This window comes from Plectropomus leopardus, chromosome 4, assembly GCF_026936395.1.
Source record: "Plectropomus leopardus strain MGB_pleo_1.0 chromosome 4, ASM2693639v1, whole genome shotgun sequence".
Classification (NCBI taxonomy): domain Eukaryota; kingdom Metazoa; phylum Chordata; class Actinopteri; order Perciformes; family Serranidae; genus Plectropomus; species Plectropomus leopardus.
In genome coordinates this window covers 22,942,454-22,963,480 of record NC_142179.1, presented here as the reverse complement: position 1 = coordinate 22,963,480, position 21,027 = coordinate 22,942,454, and the positions used below count along the sequence as shown (strand labels likewise).

The 21,027-nt window shown below is 40.1% G+C and overlaps 1 protein-coding gene across 1 annotated transcript; it reads right to left on the bottom strand.

The window, feature by feature from the left end:
• Positions 1–766: 766 nt before the first annotated feature.
• On the bottom strand, positions 767–3,079 carry cox7c (cytochrome c oxidase subunit 7C). Its single transcript, XM_088076864.1, has 3 exons — positions 2,918–3,079; positions 1,287–1,434; positions 767–870 (listed from the first exon to the last, which is right to left on the bottom strand). The coding sequence occupies exons 1-2, from the start codon at positions 2,990–2,992 to the stop codon at positions 1,318–1,320; spliced, it is 192 nt and encodes a 63-aa protein (XP_087932990.1). The 5' UTR covers positions 2,993–3,079; the 3' UTR covers positions 767–870; positions 1,287–1,317.
• Between the last annotated feature and the right edge of the window lie 17,948 nt (positions 3,080–21,027).

The window sequence follows — 21,027 nt, the reverse complement described above, 5'->3', positions numbered from 1 at the left end:
ATAAGGTTCTGACATTTTCATCAAAATTGAGGGATTCATATGTTATTCTGTGACTGATTTATTGAGAAAACAAAAAGGCTCATATCTCTTTTTTTTAATTTGAAATACAAAGCTGTAAAACCTCAGAACTGCTTAGAATGCAGATGAAACCTGATAATTCTCTAATCAAGCTAGACTCAATACCAGGGATATTCAAGTTGCTATATCTGGGGGCACTTTTGGAAAACGAAAGAAGCACTGCTGCCACTGATCAAGAGGAGGCAAAGGCATTTCTTTGATTTGAGGGCATTCAAGGTTGAGCCCGGACCTTTGTCGGGGGGGCCTGGGGATTCTCCCACAGCACCTTTTTTCATAAACAAACTCTATTTAGATGCTTTTATTGATCTCTTGAACCTTATTCACACTAAAAGTAAATCAATTGTGAATCAATTTATTTTCAGTGTGAATTAAAAAATGGTTGGGGTGGGGCACTCAGCACTCTGTCATGGGTCAGACTCGGCCTAAGGGCTGCAAATGTCACTGTCTCAAACCTAACTGTAGTAACTTTAATTGTTTAAACTTATACTATGTAACTTTACTTTAAATACATAACTTTAGGTTCAGGACGAAACGCCATCTGTGAGGCCCCAATTTGGAGGATAACATACAAACTGTAGTGTCTCCATGTTTTGTAGAATATCACTAAACTGTTGCATGAGGATTGTATAGTGGCTTTTTACATGCAAAACATATTCTAGTATTGCAGCAAAAAACAAAAAGACTAGACTTTTGTTAAATTTGAGGAAACTTTATTTACAAAGAAAAATTAAGAGATTCCCATTCTTCCACATGGACAGCACACTGATGGATAAATATGCTCCAGCTGACGACCTGCAGGGAGAACAAGAACATGGGGCAACAGGGGATAAGATGACTCGCATATACCTGATGACAGAAAAGCAATTTCTGAGTAAACACCGGTAAAGATAAATGCGACAACAACAACTCTGACCTGCTCCCACCTGATACATATCAATGTCTGCAATAAACTGTCACATTAACTTGCTAAAGTGCAAGCTTATCTAAACACACCGTCAATATCAACCCCCATGACATTTGTCGCCGTCACTCTCTGGCATACAGGTAATATATTTAAGATATGCTGCTGAGCAAAAGGCTAAAGAGGCGCAGTGAAGGACTGTCATTGTCTGGGGTCACTATTCAACCCAAGGCTGAAGTAAATGCCATGTCATCCTGACATTTTAATGAAAGCAGATATGCTGGATAAACATGGCAATCATAATTACCTTGAAAGCTAAGTTATAGCACTGGTCCATTTTACTTCTTCAGGATCTGATGTCTGACAACGATGAAGGGGAATGCAAAGCCACTGCCGAAGAACACGACCATCATGCCGAGCAGACGCCATTTGTTGTCCACAGAAAATGGCAGGTTCTGTAAAAAAAAAAAAAAAAAACAGGAGTATTATGACTCAGAAATTTATGCCAACTCTTTATAGACTATATCATACCTTTTCAACCGTTCTAAATATCTTTGACTGCACACTGTCATTTGAATCTGTACCTAACAATGAACAGGTTATTTCATGGTTTAATTCTAAATTACCAATGCTGTGTGCAGGATATCTGTGCAAAGAGCTTCATATTACAGCCAGAAAGCCAGGGTGGGTAGGAAACGAATGACAGGGCACAGGATTAAAAAAATTTAGGGGATAGCTTGTGAAAAACAAATGAGGCGGCGACAAAGTATCTTAATGATGACTGTGCACTTTTTAATTTATATTGTTTTTTAACTTCTTGCCAATTTTGCCATGTGAGCGGGACAGCTGTTTTACACTGGCCACAGTAGGTAATAAAGTATCTCTTTTAAGGACAATTAATCCATAAAAATATTAACGTATTATCCACCTGCAAAAAATGCTCACTCTGAATTCAAGCCCTCATGTGGCTTGCTATTTGGAATAAAAAAAACTTTAGCCATGTGCCTGTAGCAATTATTCCAATGTTCACATGACAAAATTTACACTATTTAACTACAAAAGCTACATACACAATGCAACTACTGTGGGGCCCAAACAAGCAGTATTAACCCCACCACTCCCTAACTATACAAGGGGCCCAAACAAGCAGTATTAACCCCACCACTCCCTAACTATACATATACCTGTCAATGCGGTTTACTAAAAAAACACATTAAATGTAAATATCAAGTTGATTTTGACGTCACCTGTGATATACACGCCACCTGTGATATACAGCTACAGAATCAATATTCATTATTCTATATTTAATTCTAGAGGAAGCAAACTGGGATTTGCAAAATTTAAACAGGCAATCTGCTGTTGTTAATGCAGAGACAGTCAGGAGGACCTTTCTCAGTTTCGGTTGTTGTTAGCATCCAGCTGTGACCTTAACTTAACGCATTTTGCGTGAAGTATGAAACTACTTCCTTGTTGCATTAATATCCACAATACTATATGTGTCTGTGAATGTATTTGTCTCTTATCAAGACACCCGAATCATGTTATACGTCTGCCAGCTTGTCGGATAACTTAAACTGGCGCTTTCTGGTTTGCTAAAGTGCTTGCTAACGAGTTAGCATAGATGAAGTTAGCAGCTAGCACTTAACAACCTCTTAGCCATTAAGCTAAAGCTAACAAACAGGTCGTCCTAACAGGCTTTCAGGCAACAAATTAACACTGGCTGTCATCCGGCTGACCTACTCTTTTATTTTTGTTACGCTGTAAAGGAGAAACACACTGTCCTGTGGCTAGTTTTGATAGCAGCACTTCGATGTTGTTGTCAAATAACTGTCTTGACCTCCAAGTGACGTTAGCTGACGTTAGCCTACAGACAGGGCCCGATACAGACTGTATCACATTTACGACGATAATGCTGCTTCGAGGATAAAACCTCACCTTTCCTGGTCCTTCAGCATAGTGTGAAGAACGAACAGCAGACGTTGTGAATCGCCTCACAGCTTGTCCCAGCATGATTATAGTGTGGTTTCTTCTCTGCCTTAGTGCGACGTTGATGTGTGCGACCTTCTTATTTCCGTGAGCGGTAGAGCGGCGCAAAGGATTATGGGAAATGTAAGTAAGGCTAAAGAGTGTGGGAAATGTAGTTCAAATGCTCCAGAAGCGACTTCTGCACATTTCTCTCCTTTATCATCCTGCAGTGACCGAGATTATATTTCTTGATCCATTAAAGATCCAGATTTCAATTTCTGACGTTGTGGATAGGCTTATCTCTGTGTGTTTGACACTAGGCACATCTGTTTGAAGGCTCCCTATAGCTTTGTATAACTATAGCTTTGGACTGACATATCACTCAAGAGATCATTTATAACAGAGAGAGCTGCTTCAGATGCTGTGCTAAAACATATCAATGGTCAATTTTTAATTGCTCTTAATTGTTTTAAAATTGGATGGGTCCACATAGGTGTAGTCAAGACACTGACTATTTCCTTGTTCTGTTAAAAAAAAAAGGCCAACTAATAAATTAAGATCTAGAATAAAATCTGGTATTTTGAATGTGTGTATGTGTCTGTGGGTGTCTGTGGCTTTAGAGTATGCTATCTGCATTTGCATCCCCCTTCACAAATTTGGGCAATCACTGCCATGGTAATACTAAAAGCAGACATAATGACTGATGGTGTGACTCTACCTGAGCACTGCTGCTGCTTCTTTTTCATTGATTAATGCTGAAGGGGCAAACACACCATGTAACTTTAGAGGATGTTTGGGTTATTAATTTTTGAAGCACACCACTGATTATTCAGAATTTGTGGAGATGAATACCAAGTTTAAGGGGTTCAGTGTCACAAGAAAGTTTCCCACGGGAGCCTCAAGGTTAAAGTAGAAATATGTTGCAAATTTCTTTTTAGGCAATGTGCGTGTGTGTGTGTGTGTGCGTGTGTATGTGCGTGTGTGTGTGTGTGTGTGTGTGTGTGTGTGTGTGTGTGTGTGCTTGCGTGTTGATTCATTTGATAGTCAATGTTTGCTACTCTTCACCTGAGTTGTTTCTCATTTGTCAATTAAAAAAAACCTGCATCATGCCACTTTCATGTATCCACCTCAGAATAATTTATGTATGTTTATTTATGTATGTGTCAGTTGGCATCCAAAGAGATTCCTGCAATGAAATGCAAGGAATAGAGTACACACCTCATGAATTCTCCTGGGTCAAAGAGGAGTTTAATCAAGCTGCCTGTTCGGAGTTTTGATCTCTGCCGCTTATCAGATCCTAAGCGAGAACACCAGTTTGGCATTTTATGCCATCGCAGGCCTTTTGTCTCATGTTTTTTTTTTTTTTAAATTAGTTCACAGATGCCAAGTAATGTGATGCATTTGCACGGCGTCATCACAAAACAACTGCCATATGGATTTAGCAAAATGGATTTCGTGGGCAATATGGATGGGTGCACACATTAGGCTACATATTACATAGACATTAGAGTAAGGGTGATGATTTTGAAAAGGAGTGACTGTGACACCATGAGCATGCTGTCTCCTGCCTGAAGATGTTCTGCCATCGACCTGAAAGAGAAACACTTGAGAGCAGCAGGAATCAGCTTACTAACTACAACATTTTGGCGAATAGCTGTTTTTACACCTTTGTTTTTGCATGGATTAATATTTTATAACATTATATATGTTCCTTGTAAACCTTATAAAAGATCTTTATTAGCTCTCCAAACAAGGCAATTTTTAGAGTGAGTGACAAACTGGTTGGGTTATGAGACAATGAGCCCCTGGGCACAGATATGCATAGGACCCCACTTCCTACATAGGAGCAGTTACAGTTACAGTTCTTTTGCAACTCTTTGTGTGTCTCTTTGTGGTCATTTTGTGTCTCATTTTTGTTGTTTTGTGTCTTTTTGTAGTCATTTAGGTCTCTATTAGGTAATTGTGTTTCTTATTTAGGTGTTTTTGTGTCTCTTAGTGGTCATTTTGAGTATCTAAAGGCCAGGGGGCTCCCTGAGACTTTCGGCCCCTGGGTCTGAGCCCAAAAGGCACTCCATCCATGAGAAAGGACATAATTTTTTCTCACATGATCATCAGGGATGATGATGGATCAATTTCAGAAGGCTACCTAACATCCTCTCCATGTTACAGATTGTTGCCTTAATGTGTTTGTTAACATGTTGCAACTTCACAACATACTATTTATTTAGGTTTATAGGAACATAGAACATAAGATTTAAAAAAAAAACTTGAAAAGAATCAAATTAATTGAAATTACTTCTGATGTTTGAAATCAGCTGGGACTAACGAGGAAGTAATGAAGAGAGGAAGAAAAAAAACCTCAGAAAGTTTCTCTCAACTCATTCTCTAATAATGAGCCACAGACTTTTATATGAATTTTATGTATGAACCATTTTAATATTTTTCCACATCTAATGGCCTGAAAACATCTTCTGAATGCAATTTATTGCAGAAAGACGAGAGGAATGCTCTCTGTTGTGAATGAGCTGCAAAAAACATGACTCGTGGTTGAGCATTTTACGATAGTTGTTCACAAAAATTAAATCCTTTGAGTTCAATCACTTCTTTGAAGTCCACCTTGGGAATACTTTGAGTGCTATTTTGAGTAGTTTGAGAAGAGAGTGATGAAGGTCTTTTGCTTTACTTTTCACACAGTTTATTAAACTACTTAGATTTTTAGGCGAATAAAAAAAAAGTTTAATGTTCTTTATTTGGGCATTCAGCTTTAGTTCTGAATATAGTAAAGGCAGAATTTCCTGCAAAATCTGACCTTGACATGATGTCAAAATATTTTGTGTTATATTGTGTGTGCTACCTGTAATATTAGTGGCACACTCAGTGCTAGTAGTAGATCATGTTCCAGTACAAAGTGAATGTTTTTTCAGTGTTGTCAGCTAGTAAAATGCCGCTCTCCTGACAAGGGGGGGGGGCTCTGACATTGTCTGCTGTGATGCGTAATAGCCGTGGCAAGCTGGTTACCCCTCGTCATGGCTGCCACATCCATCAACGCAGGGTCATCACCTGGCCTGCTGCCACGTGTCTGCGCTCTCATTGCCAGCACAATCTGTTAAAAAGGAATGAAGGATTGGGAATCACACCACAAAACAATGTCACGAGGCCCTACTATAAATATTGATGTTATTACTTGTCATACAAGGTTGGTCACACAGTCCTGAAATCCATCCTTCTTCATGTTCCCACTTCCATTCATCCCAGCTGTCCATTGTTTGTTATTTTTGTTGACTGTCTTAATTTCTACTTATTGACTTTCCCTGGCTCATGAGCAAATCTGCTTTTACCCAGAGTGCTCTGTCAATAGCATCATCTTCCGTGTAAAAAAGAAGAGCGCAAACATGCTGCGCAGACAAATACACAAAGCTGTCATCCAACTGTAAATAATAAGCCCCCATTCTCATTTAAGTCCACCAATTAGCATTCAGTGAAACCCAGCCTCAGTCATATCTGTAAACAAACCTTTAATCAACCACGTACATGACTGTGCATAATAATACAACAGGCTCTGCACACATTTACAGTACATGGTAACACTATCACTTGCATGATTCATTCTTACAAGCAAAATATGGCTACATTCAACAAATATCTGACAGCAAGATGACTCAAGTCTTTTTTAAATTTATTTTGTAAGTAAATGGTATTTGCAGTTATCAACAAATCTCCTGCAGTAAATGATGAACAGCAGGCTAGACTCCCAAGGTAAACAGCATCCCTCTCCCTGTCTAGATTTGCAATAATGTCCCACAAAGGAGTGGAGATGGTAATGGATAATGTTAATCAATGAGGACAGTTCATTTTGGCAGCAGCACTCTCGAGTTTAAGGTGTCTTGCATCACTGCCGCTGACAAGAGCTGATTTGTGCAATTACAGTGTTTGGTGGAAAGTGAGGGAGGATAGTGAAAATCTTATTTGTGCTGAGCTTTTATTTTTTTCTGTTTCCACACGAAAGTGACAAAAGAGAGTGACACAGCAGGTGTCTTTCTCAGGCTGTTCAGGGTGGCTTCAACTGTGCTTTGCAGGGCAGGAATCAACTGTTTAACATTGAGAGGGGGGCATTTTCAATCTACCCTTCCTGTGGCCCCACCCTCGAGGGGGCCTAGTGGAAATTCCCCTCAGGTGAAATTTCTTGAAATATATATATATATATATATATATATATATATATATATATATATATATATATATATATATATATATGACAAATGCAAATACTCTCACTTTGTTTTAAGATTGAACTTTAATTAAATTATTATTAAAACATCAGCCGTCATGCAATGATTTTATACTGTACTGATTTTAAATTGTGTGTGCTGGGGAAGAAACACTCCTCTTCATTACGCTGTGTCCATAGACCTGTAACTTAAATAACCTAAATACAATTCAGCAAGGGGACACAGAATGGTAACACACACACACACACACACACACACACACACGCACAAGATAAAAGGAAACAAAAACAAAACAAAAAAAACACAGGGAAGTTCTCCATTTTAGGGTCAGAATTAATTCTGATCACTCAGGACCCCAATGAGACGAGGGTCCTTGAAAAGCCTGAAATGAAATTTTCATTTTGTTTGGGGGCCCAGAGACTGCTTATGCATAGGGCCCAGAATGTAATGCTACGCCCCTGCATACTTTAAATGCACAGAAAAACACAAGGATGCAAGCTGTAGAGCACACACACACACACACACACACACACACACACACACACACACACACACACACACACACACACACACACACACACACACACACACACACACACAGACTCAAACAACCTCCAGCTAAGTCTCTGTGGGAGTTCATAACATGCACATAGTGGCATGATTTGACATTAAACTTTAAAGTAGATTACGGGGAAATTGCATGGACTTGCAGCTGACCCAGCCCTCTGGGGATGACTAACCTATGCCCTTATACATTCAGGGTAAGACCTCTTAAATAACAAGCATGCTCACCTAGATTTGTGTTCATGCAACATCGGCGTTCCTCCAAAGCACTGTTGTTTTAATACACTCCAGAGTCACGAATGGGCTTTCACTCCCTCCCCCCACTCTTCTCAACATTGCTGTACCTCTGAAATAAAATGGACGCCAATGATTGGATTCTACATTAAACCTGCCGGGCTGGAAAGAGAATTAGATAGAGAATTATTCTGGAGACCAGAGGTGAACATGACAAATTTGAGTCATTCCTGGTTTTTCCTGCCCCCAGCACACACCAGTCCAGTCATAGCAAGCTCTTTATGAGGTCCATTCGTGAGGGTTATGTGAGGTGTGAAACACCCTTGCACCTTTGTAGCTCCTCCCATTTTCCACATATTAGCAGTTTAAAGACATTTTTAGTAGAAACCGGTTCACATTGTAGCTTTCAGTGTTGATAGAATGCACATTTTGGTGTATAAATGTATCATTAAAGGCAGGTTATTTTACTGTTAGCATTACTTTAACCATTTCTTTTTCAAAAATCATAATTTGTTTTTCATCATTAAATAGATTCAAAATTGATTCCCAATTCAAAATATAGTAGGTGTCATTTCAGGATCTACTCAGGTCTGTTTTGCCAGTGGTATATTATGTTATGAAAGCAAAGTGTGTATGAAATTATGGAGGTTTTATTATGTACAAGCTTTTTTGTTGTAGAAAACCTTTCTCTCAAGTGTTGGGAATCAGAAAGTGAAAAAATAAACATTGTAATTATTATAGTTAAAAAATGGACACATTTGTAATGGACACCAAAAAAAAGTCCCATCGTTTTTTGCAGTTCTTCATGTATCCCATTATCTGTGCCATTCTGCAAAGCAGCTCCTGCCTGTGATGCTGCAGAGGGCCACATCACACCCCTGACACTTCAGAGGGGGGCCTGATTCTCCTGCCTGCTCTGCCTGCAGTCAACACAGAGTTTACATCCATATGAGGCCCTGCTGCTTGTTAGACTCTCCTGATTTACCCTGGTCTCATTATTATTATTATTATTATTATTATTATAGGGGCTACCAGAGTTTATTCTAATACACGAGGCGCCACCAATAACACAGAGCGACAGATACAGCAGGATTAGGCCAATCACAGGGCAGTTTGAGCCAGATAACGTGGGGCAATGAAAGCGGATACAAAGCGTCGGCTCGTCCTCCGATTGGCGGACAAGACCGAAACAAACCTCTGACCTTTCCATGGAACCATGGGAAACCAATATGGCGTTTAGCATCGATGCCAATGTACTTTTATCATCGAAATATGGATAAAATATGGATGGAAGACACCCAATATCGGATCTATCATTATGGATTTATTGAAAAAGGTCCCGTAAAAACACCTGAACTCCCAGGCTGGATACTGAGGCCTCTAAACGAGCTACGATGCGTCGGAGACATCCCTCTGACCGGCACAGCTTTCACTGGCGAAAACGTAAGACGATAATACAAACGGTCTCATAATTATTAAGACTTTTCGAGATGATAAAAATTTTAGAGGATTAAGAATAGACTATATTTAGTAAATACAGTCTATAACCGATGTTTGGGATTTTTGAATCGATTCTGAATCGCCAAAAAACGAGAATCAAGATCCTTATGTGTATTGATTTTTTCCCCCACCCCTAATCGACAGCATCCTTGCACAAATTAAGAATTGTTTTGAAGATCACAAAAGGCTGCTGTTTGTTGGATTGCTTGATTCAGGACTGTTCCCACAATCGTGATGAATAAGATGGCAAACTTTGATGTGATCCACTGATACTTCTGATGATCGCGGGGCTTTGCAGACTGTATGTCACAACCAAATGCCCTCACATGCTTGATCGCAACAATCCCAGTGTCCACAGCCTCATTTGAGCGATCTTTCTCGGCTCTCAAAAGCATCAAAACATATGCAAGGAATACAACTGGACAAACACGGCTGCACTGGTTTCTGTGGAGACGGAGCTGCTCATTCATCTAAAGCTGGAAGCGCAACAGCACGAGGAGGTCATAGATCGTTTCACCAAAAAGGATCGCAGGATGGATTTTATTTACAAATGGTGGGTAAGTGCATTTTTTTTTTCTCAGATAAAGTTATTGTTGTGGTTTATACAACATTGTGCATTGATAAGGTTGTATGCGAGAAGTATTGTTGGGTGTAACTTCCACGTGACATTTTTCTTATTGAACTGAAGGCTGTGCAGTGATGATATTATGGTAATATTTATTGTATGGAAACTTGTTTTTTGTGTAATCTGGTTGCTTGGAGACATGTAGGATGATCTGATGGTGGTGCTGCAATCACTGCTAGTGGTGTTGCTGTTGTTCAAGATCAGTTTTTGTGTTGGTGTTGATGCAGTGGTGCAGATAGCGTGATGGTGTGTTTTGTATGTGGCAGCCCACGGTACACTACTGATTATGACCAATCATTATTCAGCACGTAAGGTGTCAACCCATCACAAAATTTTGACCTTCAAACTTTTTCAGGTCAAGGAGAAACCAATATTTCCATTCTGTTACGCTGATTTCTGCTGAGATGACTGTGGGCTCTATGAAATACATCCATATTATGCATATAATGCAAGGATGATTCTGTTACACAGAAGCTCCAAGCACAGTTAAAGTTTGAAAAAAAAAAACTTTCTGTACAAGGGTGGTCTTTTTCACTGTTTGGCTACATTCACTTTTTTTTCATTTTGTCCACTTCTACTTTTTTTTTTCTCAAACTATTTGCCTGCACAAGTTTCTATGTTCTCATTGACTCTATTACTTGTGTAAGTCCCTTTCTATTTTACCTTTGAGGCATTGCAAAAACTTCAAAAGGTGTGTTGGAAAAATCATTTAACTTTTATTCAGTTCAACAGAACTTTTGTGCCTCTGGCATTGATTTTTTCTTTTTAGCTGGTGAGGAGTGAGAGCGAGAACCCAACTTTTGAGCTTTATGCTGTAACAAATGACAATAGCTACAGTAAAAGGCGAAATCGGACTCCAAAGGGAACCACTGGACCTGAACGCTTTGACTGTGTGTGAGTTTGTTTGTATGTGTGTGTTTTGGGAGTGTGCTTTTTAAGCTGTGTGAATCTACATGTGTTTATTGACATTGATTCATAATAAACATGAAAACAAAAGAGATGAGCAGTCATCTGCCCGAGCAGACATTGCAGTATAAATATTGACTAAGCTTATTTTTAATCATGCTTGATTCAGCATGCAAACAGTCATAAATCCATCCACTGCACAGCTCATGTGAATTTGTGCTTAGCAATCTTTTTTCTCGTTTATTTCTCTCTCTTTTTTTACTGTATTTGTTGCGTGTTTGTATAACCTTCACAATTCATTTCATTATTCTCTACGAGCATTCACGTCTGTGAAATATCTAGCCTCCCGTCCTTGGCAATCCCAGCAGTCTATTGAAGATGAGCTCCTGCTTTGCCACCCTGTCAACCATGAGACAGAGTGCCACAAAGCCACCTGTCAGCAGGCCGTTAAGCGAAGCTCCAGGCTGACCAAGGACTGACCGGGAGCATCTGTGCCACTGTTTGTGTCTAATACGCTAATGAGAGCTGTCAAGCTGTCGAATTCACTCCCGGTGCCCTCCGGCACTAACAATGGCACCTTCAATTTGGCTGTCTTGAGTGACATTAACAAACACAGCCACAAAGAGAACAGACGCGTGCCAGTGACGCTGCGCACTGACATGTTCACAAACAAACAAACAAAAAAAACCAAAAACAGTCACATACACACACACAGACCTTAACACACACAGGGGGAGAAAACGAGAGGGAGACAGAAAGAGATCTGTTATTTTTAATAATGGAGTTTCCGCCTTCAGTTCCTGATGTTAACTCCTGTTCCTCTGGCGGCCTACGGAGGCCAGTGTTGCTCAGACAGTCACTGTGATTGGAGTTCCCCTCTACTAGAACAAGCACGGAAAGACCTGACAACATATTTATCCCGGAGCAAAACCCTGAAGCAAAAATAATACATCCCTCGCTGTATCAGTAAATTCACATGAGCATTCTTGATTGATGCCATGTGCCAAGCAACTCAGCCCTCCTCCACCTCATCATAAACACAGTGCATGACAGTCAATGGCAGACAGCGCATGTGTGTTGAGAGGTTTAGGCACTCCACCCTAAACCTGCAAAGCATCCATCAAACACACTCTGCCTCCTCCTTGCTCAGTTAACATGCTTCCCCCTGCAGTATTCTGTGCTCTGACCTTGTTCCACAACAACAAAATCTTCCCGGCAAAAAAACCAAAAAACAATCGGCTGGGAAAACAGAGGTCCGCTTTGGGATGCTGACTGAAATGCTGCCTGTACGCTGAGTAAACAGGTAAACAGGCAATAAGTTGATCACGACAGAACATCAGCATCTGTGCACACAGAGGCGCTTGAACTACATTTGTGCTTTTCCATTTTAGAAAAAGAAAGGTATTGCAGTAGAAAAAATGACGTGCAAATTTGCTAGCGTACTAATTGCTTTAACACGTACAGTTCAGAGTCAATTTGCATAGAAAGTATTTGCATACAAAAGAAGTGTGTTATTAACACTGCGTGTCTGTTCTGTGATCTTAGACACTAACAGTAAACAGGATCTCATGCATAGTACTCTCCCATACCTTGCCAGCAGAAAAACATTTATCTTGATGATATGAAGGCTTTTCCAAAATATTGATAATTATATTTCTAGACAAAATTATCAAAATCTACTAAAATAAAGAGTTCAATCAGTTTGTAATGCATCAAAGAGAGGGACACTCCATACCATACATAAAACAAATGCAAAGTATTTTTATTTCATTTGCATACAGATTATTTTCTTATTCTCTGGTTGATGTTGACATCAGATTTAATTGATGCAAAAAATAAAAAGTAGTAATGCATGTATGATGTGTGTAAAGAGGACATAATGTTTCTTGTATTTCCTGTGTTCCATTCACTGAAGATATGGAGATGCTGTCAAACTGAGACTGAATTTAGTTACGTTCACTTCCATGCATACGGCAAATATTTAATAGCAGAGTTTATATGTGAGCACCTGAGCTTGAATATCAGGCTACTCAGAACTTATTTTAGGCTCCTGTGGACATCCTGCTCACCTACAGCATATGTTAAAAAATAGAGCAGTATGCAGAGACTTCCAGTCACATGATGCTCTGTGGATGTTACTGTATGTACCAAGATTTTATAGTGCGTCATATGTTCATCAGCATTCCCGTATGTCAGGCAGTGATAAGGAATCTTATGCATATTATATGTGCAGATGTGGTGTGCACATAAGGTAGAGAATTGCATAATTGATACGTTTAAATTCTGCCAAATGATGCACGTGTTAAAATATGTGGTGATTCTGGTGCAGGACTTCATTTGTTCATTTTCAGATTTTTTTTCAGTTGCAGTGCTTTTATTGCCATTATTTGCATTCATGTTAGTATGTTTTTGTAGCAGGGTCTCCCTGCCAGGGCATAAAATTACACAATTTCGGCAGTGTCCTGATCACTATATTGATGCTGGGGGTACCCTTTAATATCTGCATTAGAAGCACTGGGCTTTCAGTAAACTCTAATTTGAACCCACAAGCATCATTATGAGACGGTTAAAAATAAATAAATAATATAAAGAGTGTTAAAGTCCAATTAGTGTCGGTGGGAAAGGAAAGGAGTGAAGGTGGATGGGTCCAAAAAATAAGCAGGACTTTGACCCAGGAAACTGGTGTTTGTGTCTCGTCTGAAACTTAAAGTCATCATTGAGTTATTTTGTCATGTCAGTGGTCAACATCTTTCATGATCCTTTTGTAACCAAGTAGGTTTGTTGTCTAAACCTAACCACTGACCCTCTCTTAGTCGCATGAGTTAACTCACGTGACTTACCACAGATACTTTAACATCAAGATCCCTTAATCCCTTCAGACTCAGAATCAGAAATATTTTAATGATCCCTGGGGGGAAATTGTATTTTGTTAGTCCCTATGATGCCAGCATAGAGAATTATAGTATTTAAGTAAGAATTATAGTGATTAAGTAGAAATAAGTACCAGCAGTAGGCTATGTAAAAAATATAAAATATAAAACAGAAATACAGTAATAGTAAACAATTAGCACTAGTATGTAAATATTTAACTATATAAGTATGTATAATATGCTGAGTATGTAAATTGTGTAAAAATATATATGTAAAAAATACAGTAACAGACAATTAGCACTAGTGTGTGTATACTTTTTATTATAATTATTATAATTATAATATGGAAAATGTGCTGAGTGTGTAAAGATGTACATAAGTAAGAATAGACCTATATCCAATGTATACAATATGTGTCATATGTCAAATATAGCCTGGCATAAGATCTTGATGCCAAAAGCCACCTTTCATGTCCACATGATATGCTGTTGGACAGCGGCAGGTGAGAAAGCAGCTGGACAGGACCAGTCAGTGTTATAATATATATCGGCAGACCGCTGGACAGCCTGACGGCACCTGCCGCTGTCCGCATGATATGTGGATGGTCAGCGTCACTTGAAAAAGCAGCCATGCAGAACCTGTTGCGTCCATATGGCACAGGGCATGAAAGCGTCAGGCTGAAACCCTTCCAGTTACAACATAATACAAGTACCACAAGTGTGCCTATAGACCAGGTGGAAGGGGTGGCGGATGGGTCCAACAAACCCTGGACTTTCATGCGGGAGTCTTGAGTGTTCGTCTGAATGTGATTGGGTTTTTTTTCTAAACTTTACCATGTGCCTCCTTTCCCTCATCTAACCATTCGTGCCTTTGTTTCCGAATCCTAACCATCTGTGCCGGCATGTGCATTTGTTGACGTCCCAGTGTTGGTTGCCATGTGCTTTTGTTGCATAAACAAAACCGCATACAACATAATCCCACCGCGTTTGTGTTGACATCATGGTAGCCGCATCGCACAATGTAAAGAGCAGATGCAGAGGGATACCTAGAACGTAATATGTAGACGTGGAAGTCCACTACAAAGCTGCAATATGTGACAACTTGGGATGAAAACATGTTGGGAGATCCGTCCTCAGAGCTGCTGCCCGCTCTCCTCCCAGCGAGGTGATCTGGAGCGGCGGGGAGTGAGACAGATGACACAGTGTCTGTCTTTTTTCACAGACCACTTGAATAACAATATGCTCAAAGTTTATTATAGGAATTAGTCCAGTGATCCCAAAATAAAAACTGCCTACCCCAGCTTTCAATAAGTTAAATGCTACAGACATATTCTGCAGAGGTTTTGAAAAGCATGTAGCTAGTAGAATATATTTTTCAGATTCATCATATGAATTAAACTGTTTGATGTGAGTTCACTGTTTTTCAACCGCGGGCCTCATGGAAAAGCTGCTTCCTATCACAACCAACGTCATGCAAGGTCACTCTCCACTTTGAACTTCAGTAGAAGATTTCTCTTCTACACACTGTATGACTTGGTAAAGTCAGATTATTAGTCTTTCATGAATACTTCAGTCGCTCTGCCTGACTGCACATACTGATGGTAAACTTTGGACCCAGGCTTGATGTGAATATTATTCACCTTCCATGTACATCTCTCTAGTCAGCACTTTAAAATGATATGCCTTCTTCCTTTGAGGATGGCCATGTTTCCGTAGTATGTAAAGGGTCATATGCAATGTGATAATGATTTCACAAGGCCAAAAACATGCGAAAACCAGCATGATGATGGCGTGAAAACGAGTCCATACTCCAAGGATGACTGAATATCAAATAAAACAAGAAATACAGCAGCGTGTACCAGAATATTACTGCAAAGGTGATTACAAGTCCACAAGCAGAGTTAAAGGGTAAAATATGTAATTCCTAGATAAACACAGAAGCAAATCAATTATCATCAGCAGGCTCAGTGGTAACTTGAAGTCTAAGATGCATGAAACCCCCCAACCCAGCCCCCTATCAGCATCACCTGGGGAGAACAGGTGGGTGTTGTGGGAGTCTGATTCTCTGGATAGCTCCAGTCTGCCAGCAGCTGACAGATCCTTTTTTATTCTGCCAGAGATCAGACTCTTTATCTGGGCATGAGAAAGAGAAGCGAACGCCTGGTGAAAACACAGGTGGAACTGTCACACACCTGCTTTGGCACTGATTTTGATCCATTTGCCTTGTTTAGCTCGGGTTGGAACGGTCGGAGCACTTGACATACGGCGGGGACAGGTGCTTTGGAGACGACGTGGGTGAAAAGCATCTGTGCGCGGTTCCTCTTTGCCCCTCTAACGATGCTTGGTTGACATTCAAAATTCATTCATGACATACATTAGCATCGGCGGCGCTTATGACTCACGATCCGCTATTGGTGTAATGTATCTCACAAACCTAGTTAAGCCCCCATTTCAGTTTTGATTTCGGCAAATGAAAGTCAAAGTGAATCTTAAATGTTCAGTGTAAAATACATGTAAAATGAGCTGGCAAACAAGCTCTTTTTGCTGCAATTTGTTAACAGCAGTACTGACAAACATGAGGAAATAATTTAAAAATGCACTCTAACATGCACATTTTAATACTTGATCCATGTTTATCTGTTCAGCGTAAAGGACAACAGCGTACTTCAAAGAGGCCAGGATTGTTGTAATTAAAGCAGGCATAGGATTCATTATTATGCTCATAAATCTCCCCTTGATTTCCCCTTGCTCAACATAAACTGGCACAGTTGTTGCTCTGCTCCCTCACTTGCAAAGGGCTGCTGGCTTGCAGTTAAATATCGAACCACGGAGTAACTATGGTACAGTCTTGCTCATCTGTTATTGTAATGCTGTAATGACTGGAATATCATACAAAAGGATTTTGTAGTTTCATCTTGTTGTGCTAGTGAGACTAGAGGTGAGTGGCTACTAGCCTTCAGGACAAAAAAATATTCATATATGAAAGTAATCTCAGCAGACAAATGTGCCCTGAGATGTCATCCAGGAATAGAAAAGAATTGCAGCTATATCACTTTTATAATGTATTCACGGCCACAGGTGCGTATTCAAATTCTGACCAAGCACTTATATCAAAAGTGTGCTATGCTTTTCTTACAACATCTCTATGATATATATAAGTAGACAATATCGATGTTACAAAGAAAACATTTGGTCAGCATTTATTCTGGGATTTATGTCCTCCTGCTACATACATCATTTTAAATGTTCATTCGGTGGCCCGGGCTTTTCTCCATCCTGAGGGCCTGATGGATTGTTGACCTTCAGCAGTGACTTTCTGTCACCGCAGATGTCTGTAGCATCCATTCAGCGCAGGACAACTTTCCGAGAGGGGACAGCAGGGCACTGAGTCATTCAGCCAGTGTAAGCACCGAGTTGCTTGACTGGGAAAGACACAAATATTTGATGAGTCCCCCAGCTAGCACTGCATTAAAGATGCAGCGTCGTGTCCGACACACACTCTGCAGCAGCTTAAGGACCAGTTTACTCTGAGTTGACTGTGATCAGTGATCTAAAAAAAAAAAAACAAGAGCGAAGCTAAGAATTTGTGCAAACAATTCGTACTCAGCCAGAAAAGTTTAAGCGTAGGCTCGAGCTGCTGAGCCAGGCCTTAAAGATAAGCCACAGAAAGTTCAAGAAGTGGAAACTTCCTTTCACACGGCACATACATAAATACAAGGTTAATGGACCTACTGTATATAGATATAGACATGTGAGACCAAGCAATTTCTTATTAGTTGTTCAATTGCTGGGTCATGAAGCAACAGGCCTAAGGCTTTGTGTGACTGCCTATACCAGGAAATATCCCTGTCCCCGAACTTAGCCTGGTACATGTACAGTAAAGGTTGATTAGTGAGGCGTAAAATTGCAGCAGTCATGCAGTAAATCTAGCTGTCTTAACTGGCTTCCTGATAGATATTTTACTCGAGGTCTTTAAAATCACACCACGGCTCCAATCATGCTCTGATGTTCTCACAGGACCAGCCACTTGCCTCTAAAGGTGACACATAAAATTACATTTATTGTCTGTTACAATCCTAGTTTTGGGTCTGCTGCTGTAGTGCGTCTGATATTAGTGGAGGGAAATAGGAAAGCAGAAAAATAACAATAGACTTTATTCAAATGCTTAACCTCCCTGCACTGTAACTAATGGAATATATACAGTATTTATTTATCAGTAGGGTTAAATCAGGCAATTGCACGGTGGTCTTGCCACGGCCTACTGAGCCAAAGCAGATGTAATAAAGTGTGAAATAATTTAGACTAAGCATTCTAAAAGCATTTTAAGAAGCTGTGTGTGTGTGTGTGCGTGTGTGTGTGGGGGGGGGCAATGATCAAGACTGCAGCATAAGGATGAGGCAAAGTCCTTATCTGCAAATGCGGAGGAGAAAAAGGAGAAAAGGAAGAAATTCACACCCTTATTCTGAACCTGTGCTGTATTTCATTTCACAAAATTATGCCCAACCATTTGCCTGCAGTTACATTCATTGAAAATCCATCCCTGCGTTAATAGAATTATAAGATGTAGTGCACCTAATCAAATGGAATTGATTTAAGATGCTTTTTGGCCCACGGCCCTCACAGCTCAAGGGCTCTGCTTGTGTCTTCTGTTTCTCTGATGGTCCCCGGCTTTGAGGAACAGACTTGATAGACTGATTTGCGTACTTAAATGTGTGTTAACAGCACAGGTTTGTTTGCTATTTCTTGGCAGTGATGTGCAATTTGCTCTTTGTTGTGGTGCAAACTGTGCCTGTGGATGCTGGGAGGTATGTTCACAAGGCAGCCAATGCTCTATGTATATTAACGCACAGATATCCTGTTTGCAAAGCTCTCACAATACTGATATAAAACACAGAAAGCAGACAGGCATGCTTGGAGACTGGTTGGTGTGTGTCTCTGTGAGTTAATTTTGTGTCTTTTTGTAATAATTGTGTGTTTTTGTAGTCAAGTTATTTTGTGTCTTTGATCTCACTTTGAGTCTTTTTCTTGGTTGTTTTTGAGCTCATTTTGTGCAATATTAAGTTATTTTGTGTCTATTTGTCGACATTTTTGTCACAAACTGGCTGAGTGAAAGTGAGGAGAAAGGAGTCCACACTAGAGATTTAGTAAAACAATAATAAATCATTAAACTAGGAGTAACTTAAATAAACCACTGGTTAATAAATAACCAATGGAGTGTGCAGATCACCAAATTTAGCCATAAGGGCCATGCATGGATGTTTGTTAAGGTGCTGAAGGTACAAAACCAAACAGCAGTGATGCAGGGTGGATGTTTGCTGAAGGAAGGTAGAGAGCAAGTGAACTCCTGAGCCAGCCGGCTGACACTTTGGGCCACTGAGCCTGGACCAAATTGGTACAAGGTAGATTTATTTGTCATTTTTCTTAAACCTCCTACGTAAAGCACAAATATTATGAATCCCAAACTCCTCAGAATGCTCAATAACAGAACAGCTTCGCCAGACCGAGTCACAAAGTGTTTGTTTCTTCATTAACGTCATTGGTGCTGAAAAGACAGCAAACGAGATGCACCCAGAGCTGAGAGATAAAACTGATGACTGAGGTTTTTTGTGGGCTGCTTTCAAAGGTCAGAGCCACGAAGCGCTGCTCCTGTTACGTTCTCAACTTTGCAGAAGTGTGGAGGGAGTCAGTGCAGCGAGAGCAAGGTTTAACCATCAAACACTGAACTTCAGCTCACCGCAGCATTGCTCTGTACACACGTAAAGCGAGGTTGCAAGTTGCATTCACCGACTGTCTAGCCTTTACGGAAACGGCTGTCTGACAACTCTTTCACCTGGGGTGCTCCGTGAGAAAGAAAAAGTCAGTTAAAGATGTCCTTCTAAGAAAAAAAACATGCTTTTCAATTAGAATCTCATTCAGCTTGGACACTAGACAGTTGCAGAAGACTGAATTAAATCAGCAAAGCGTGCAGAGAGTGAATCAGAATATGTGAATAAGTTGGTGCTGAAGGTGGAGCTGAGCAGAAAGAAAAGGCAGACACAGACAAAATGTACTGTGGATGGAGGAAGCGTTTTGCACATTTACAAAAGCTCATTCTGGCAATTCTGCGATCAGATTCTCTGTGAGTCTTCAGTGATGAGGTGGAATCAGATAAAGCACAGACCTCACATGAAAACATAACCTTTTTCCTCTGCTCTCTTAAAGCGTGCAGCCAATTGTGTATGACAAATTGAGAGCATTTTGCAATGCCCTTTGCCAAGCTTGTGCAAAATTAGTTTCCCTGCCTCTTTCTCCTGTCTCCCTATCGTGGACACTCAAGTCTCCCATTTCCTGCATGCCTTGCAAACACAAAAGGAAAGTAGTGACATTTATTGGGCCCGGGTTTATTTGTATTCCATCTCTTCCTTCACTACATGTCGGCTTTTATGAGCTCACTCAGGCAAAACATTAAAGAGGCTCATTCTTTATTAATCCTCACAATGACAATTCAAAGCTTCCGACACACCGACTTTACCGTGTGTGCTTGCATTTTCTACTTTAAGAAATCAGGTTACTGTCATTATTTTTTAAACATCCCTTGGTTGCAGGCGTATGTAAAGTTTTGCACCATTCAGGCTTTTCATTTTGTCAAACAGAACAAATAAGTGGAATTACTGTACATAAAGAGTTGAAGTAAGTACTTTGCCCTTGAAATCTTTGATAACCTTGCTCCTCATAATGTTGCATAAGAGTCTGCACTCAGCCGGTGAGTGACTTGACCTTGTTATGTTGGCACTTTAAATCATCTTGTTTGCCTCATGTTTATACAAATTCATCAACATGGAATTCATTAAGGCAGATGGACTAAGGCTTAAGTTTTTGCCCATTTTTAGCAGCACATTACCTAAAGACAAGCAGCTGACCCACCGCTAATTTAGTCACTTTGCATTTTGCAGCTGCCCTGAGCTCAGTTTTACAGTTAAACATCTGTGCTAACCCTGAGGAGCAATAACCTGACACAGCAGATATCCCAGCGCTGATGTGCTAGAGGGGGCAAAATCGACTTGAGTTGTCTGACATGCATTTGATTGGACGTGAGGCCATATTCAGATACACAAGACTTGATGCTCCATTTGTAGATTTAATGATCAATACTGGGACACTGATAAGAGTTAA

Excerpts from the sequence above, each read along its gene's own strand:
- cox7c (XM_088076864.1), bottom strand. The coding sequence starts at position 2,992 with ATGCTGGGACAAGCTGTGAGGCGATTCACAACGTCTGCTGTTCGTTCT. Across the intron at positions 1,435-2,917 it reads ATGCTGAAGGACCAGGAAAG|AACCTGCCATTTTCTGTGGA; the intron begins GTGAGGTTTTAT and ends TTTTTTTTACAG.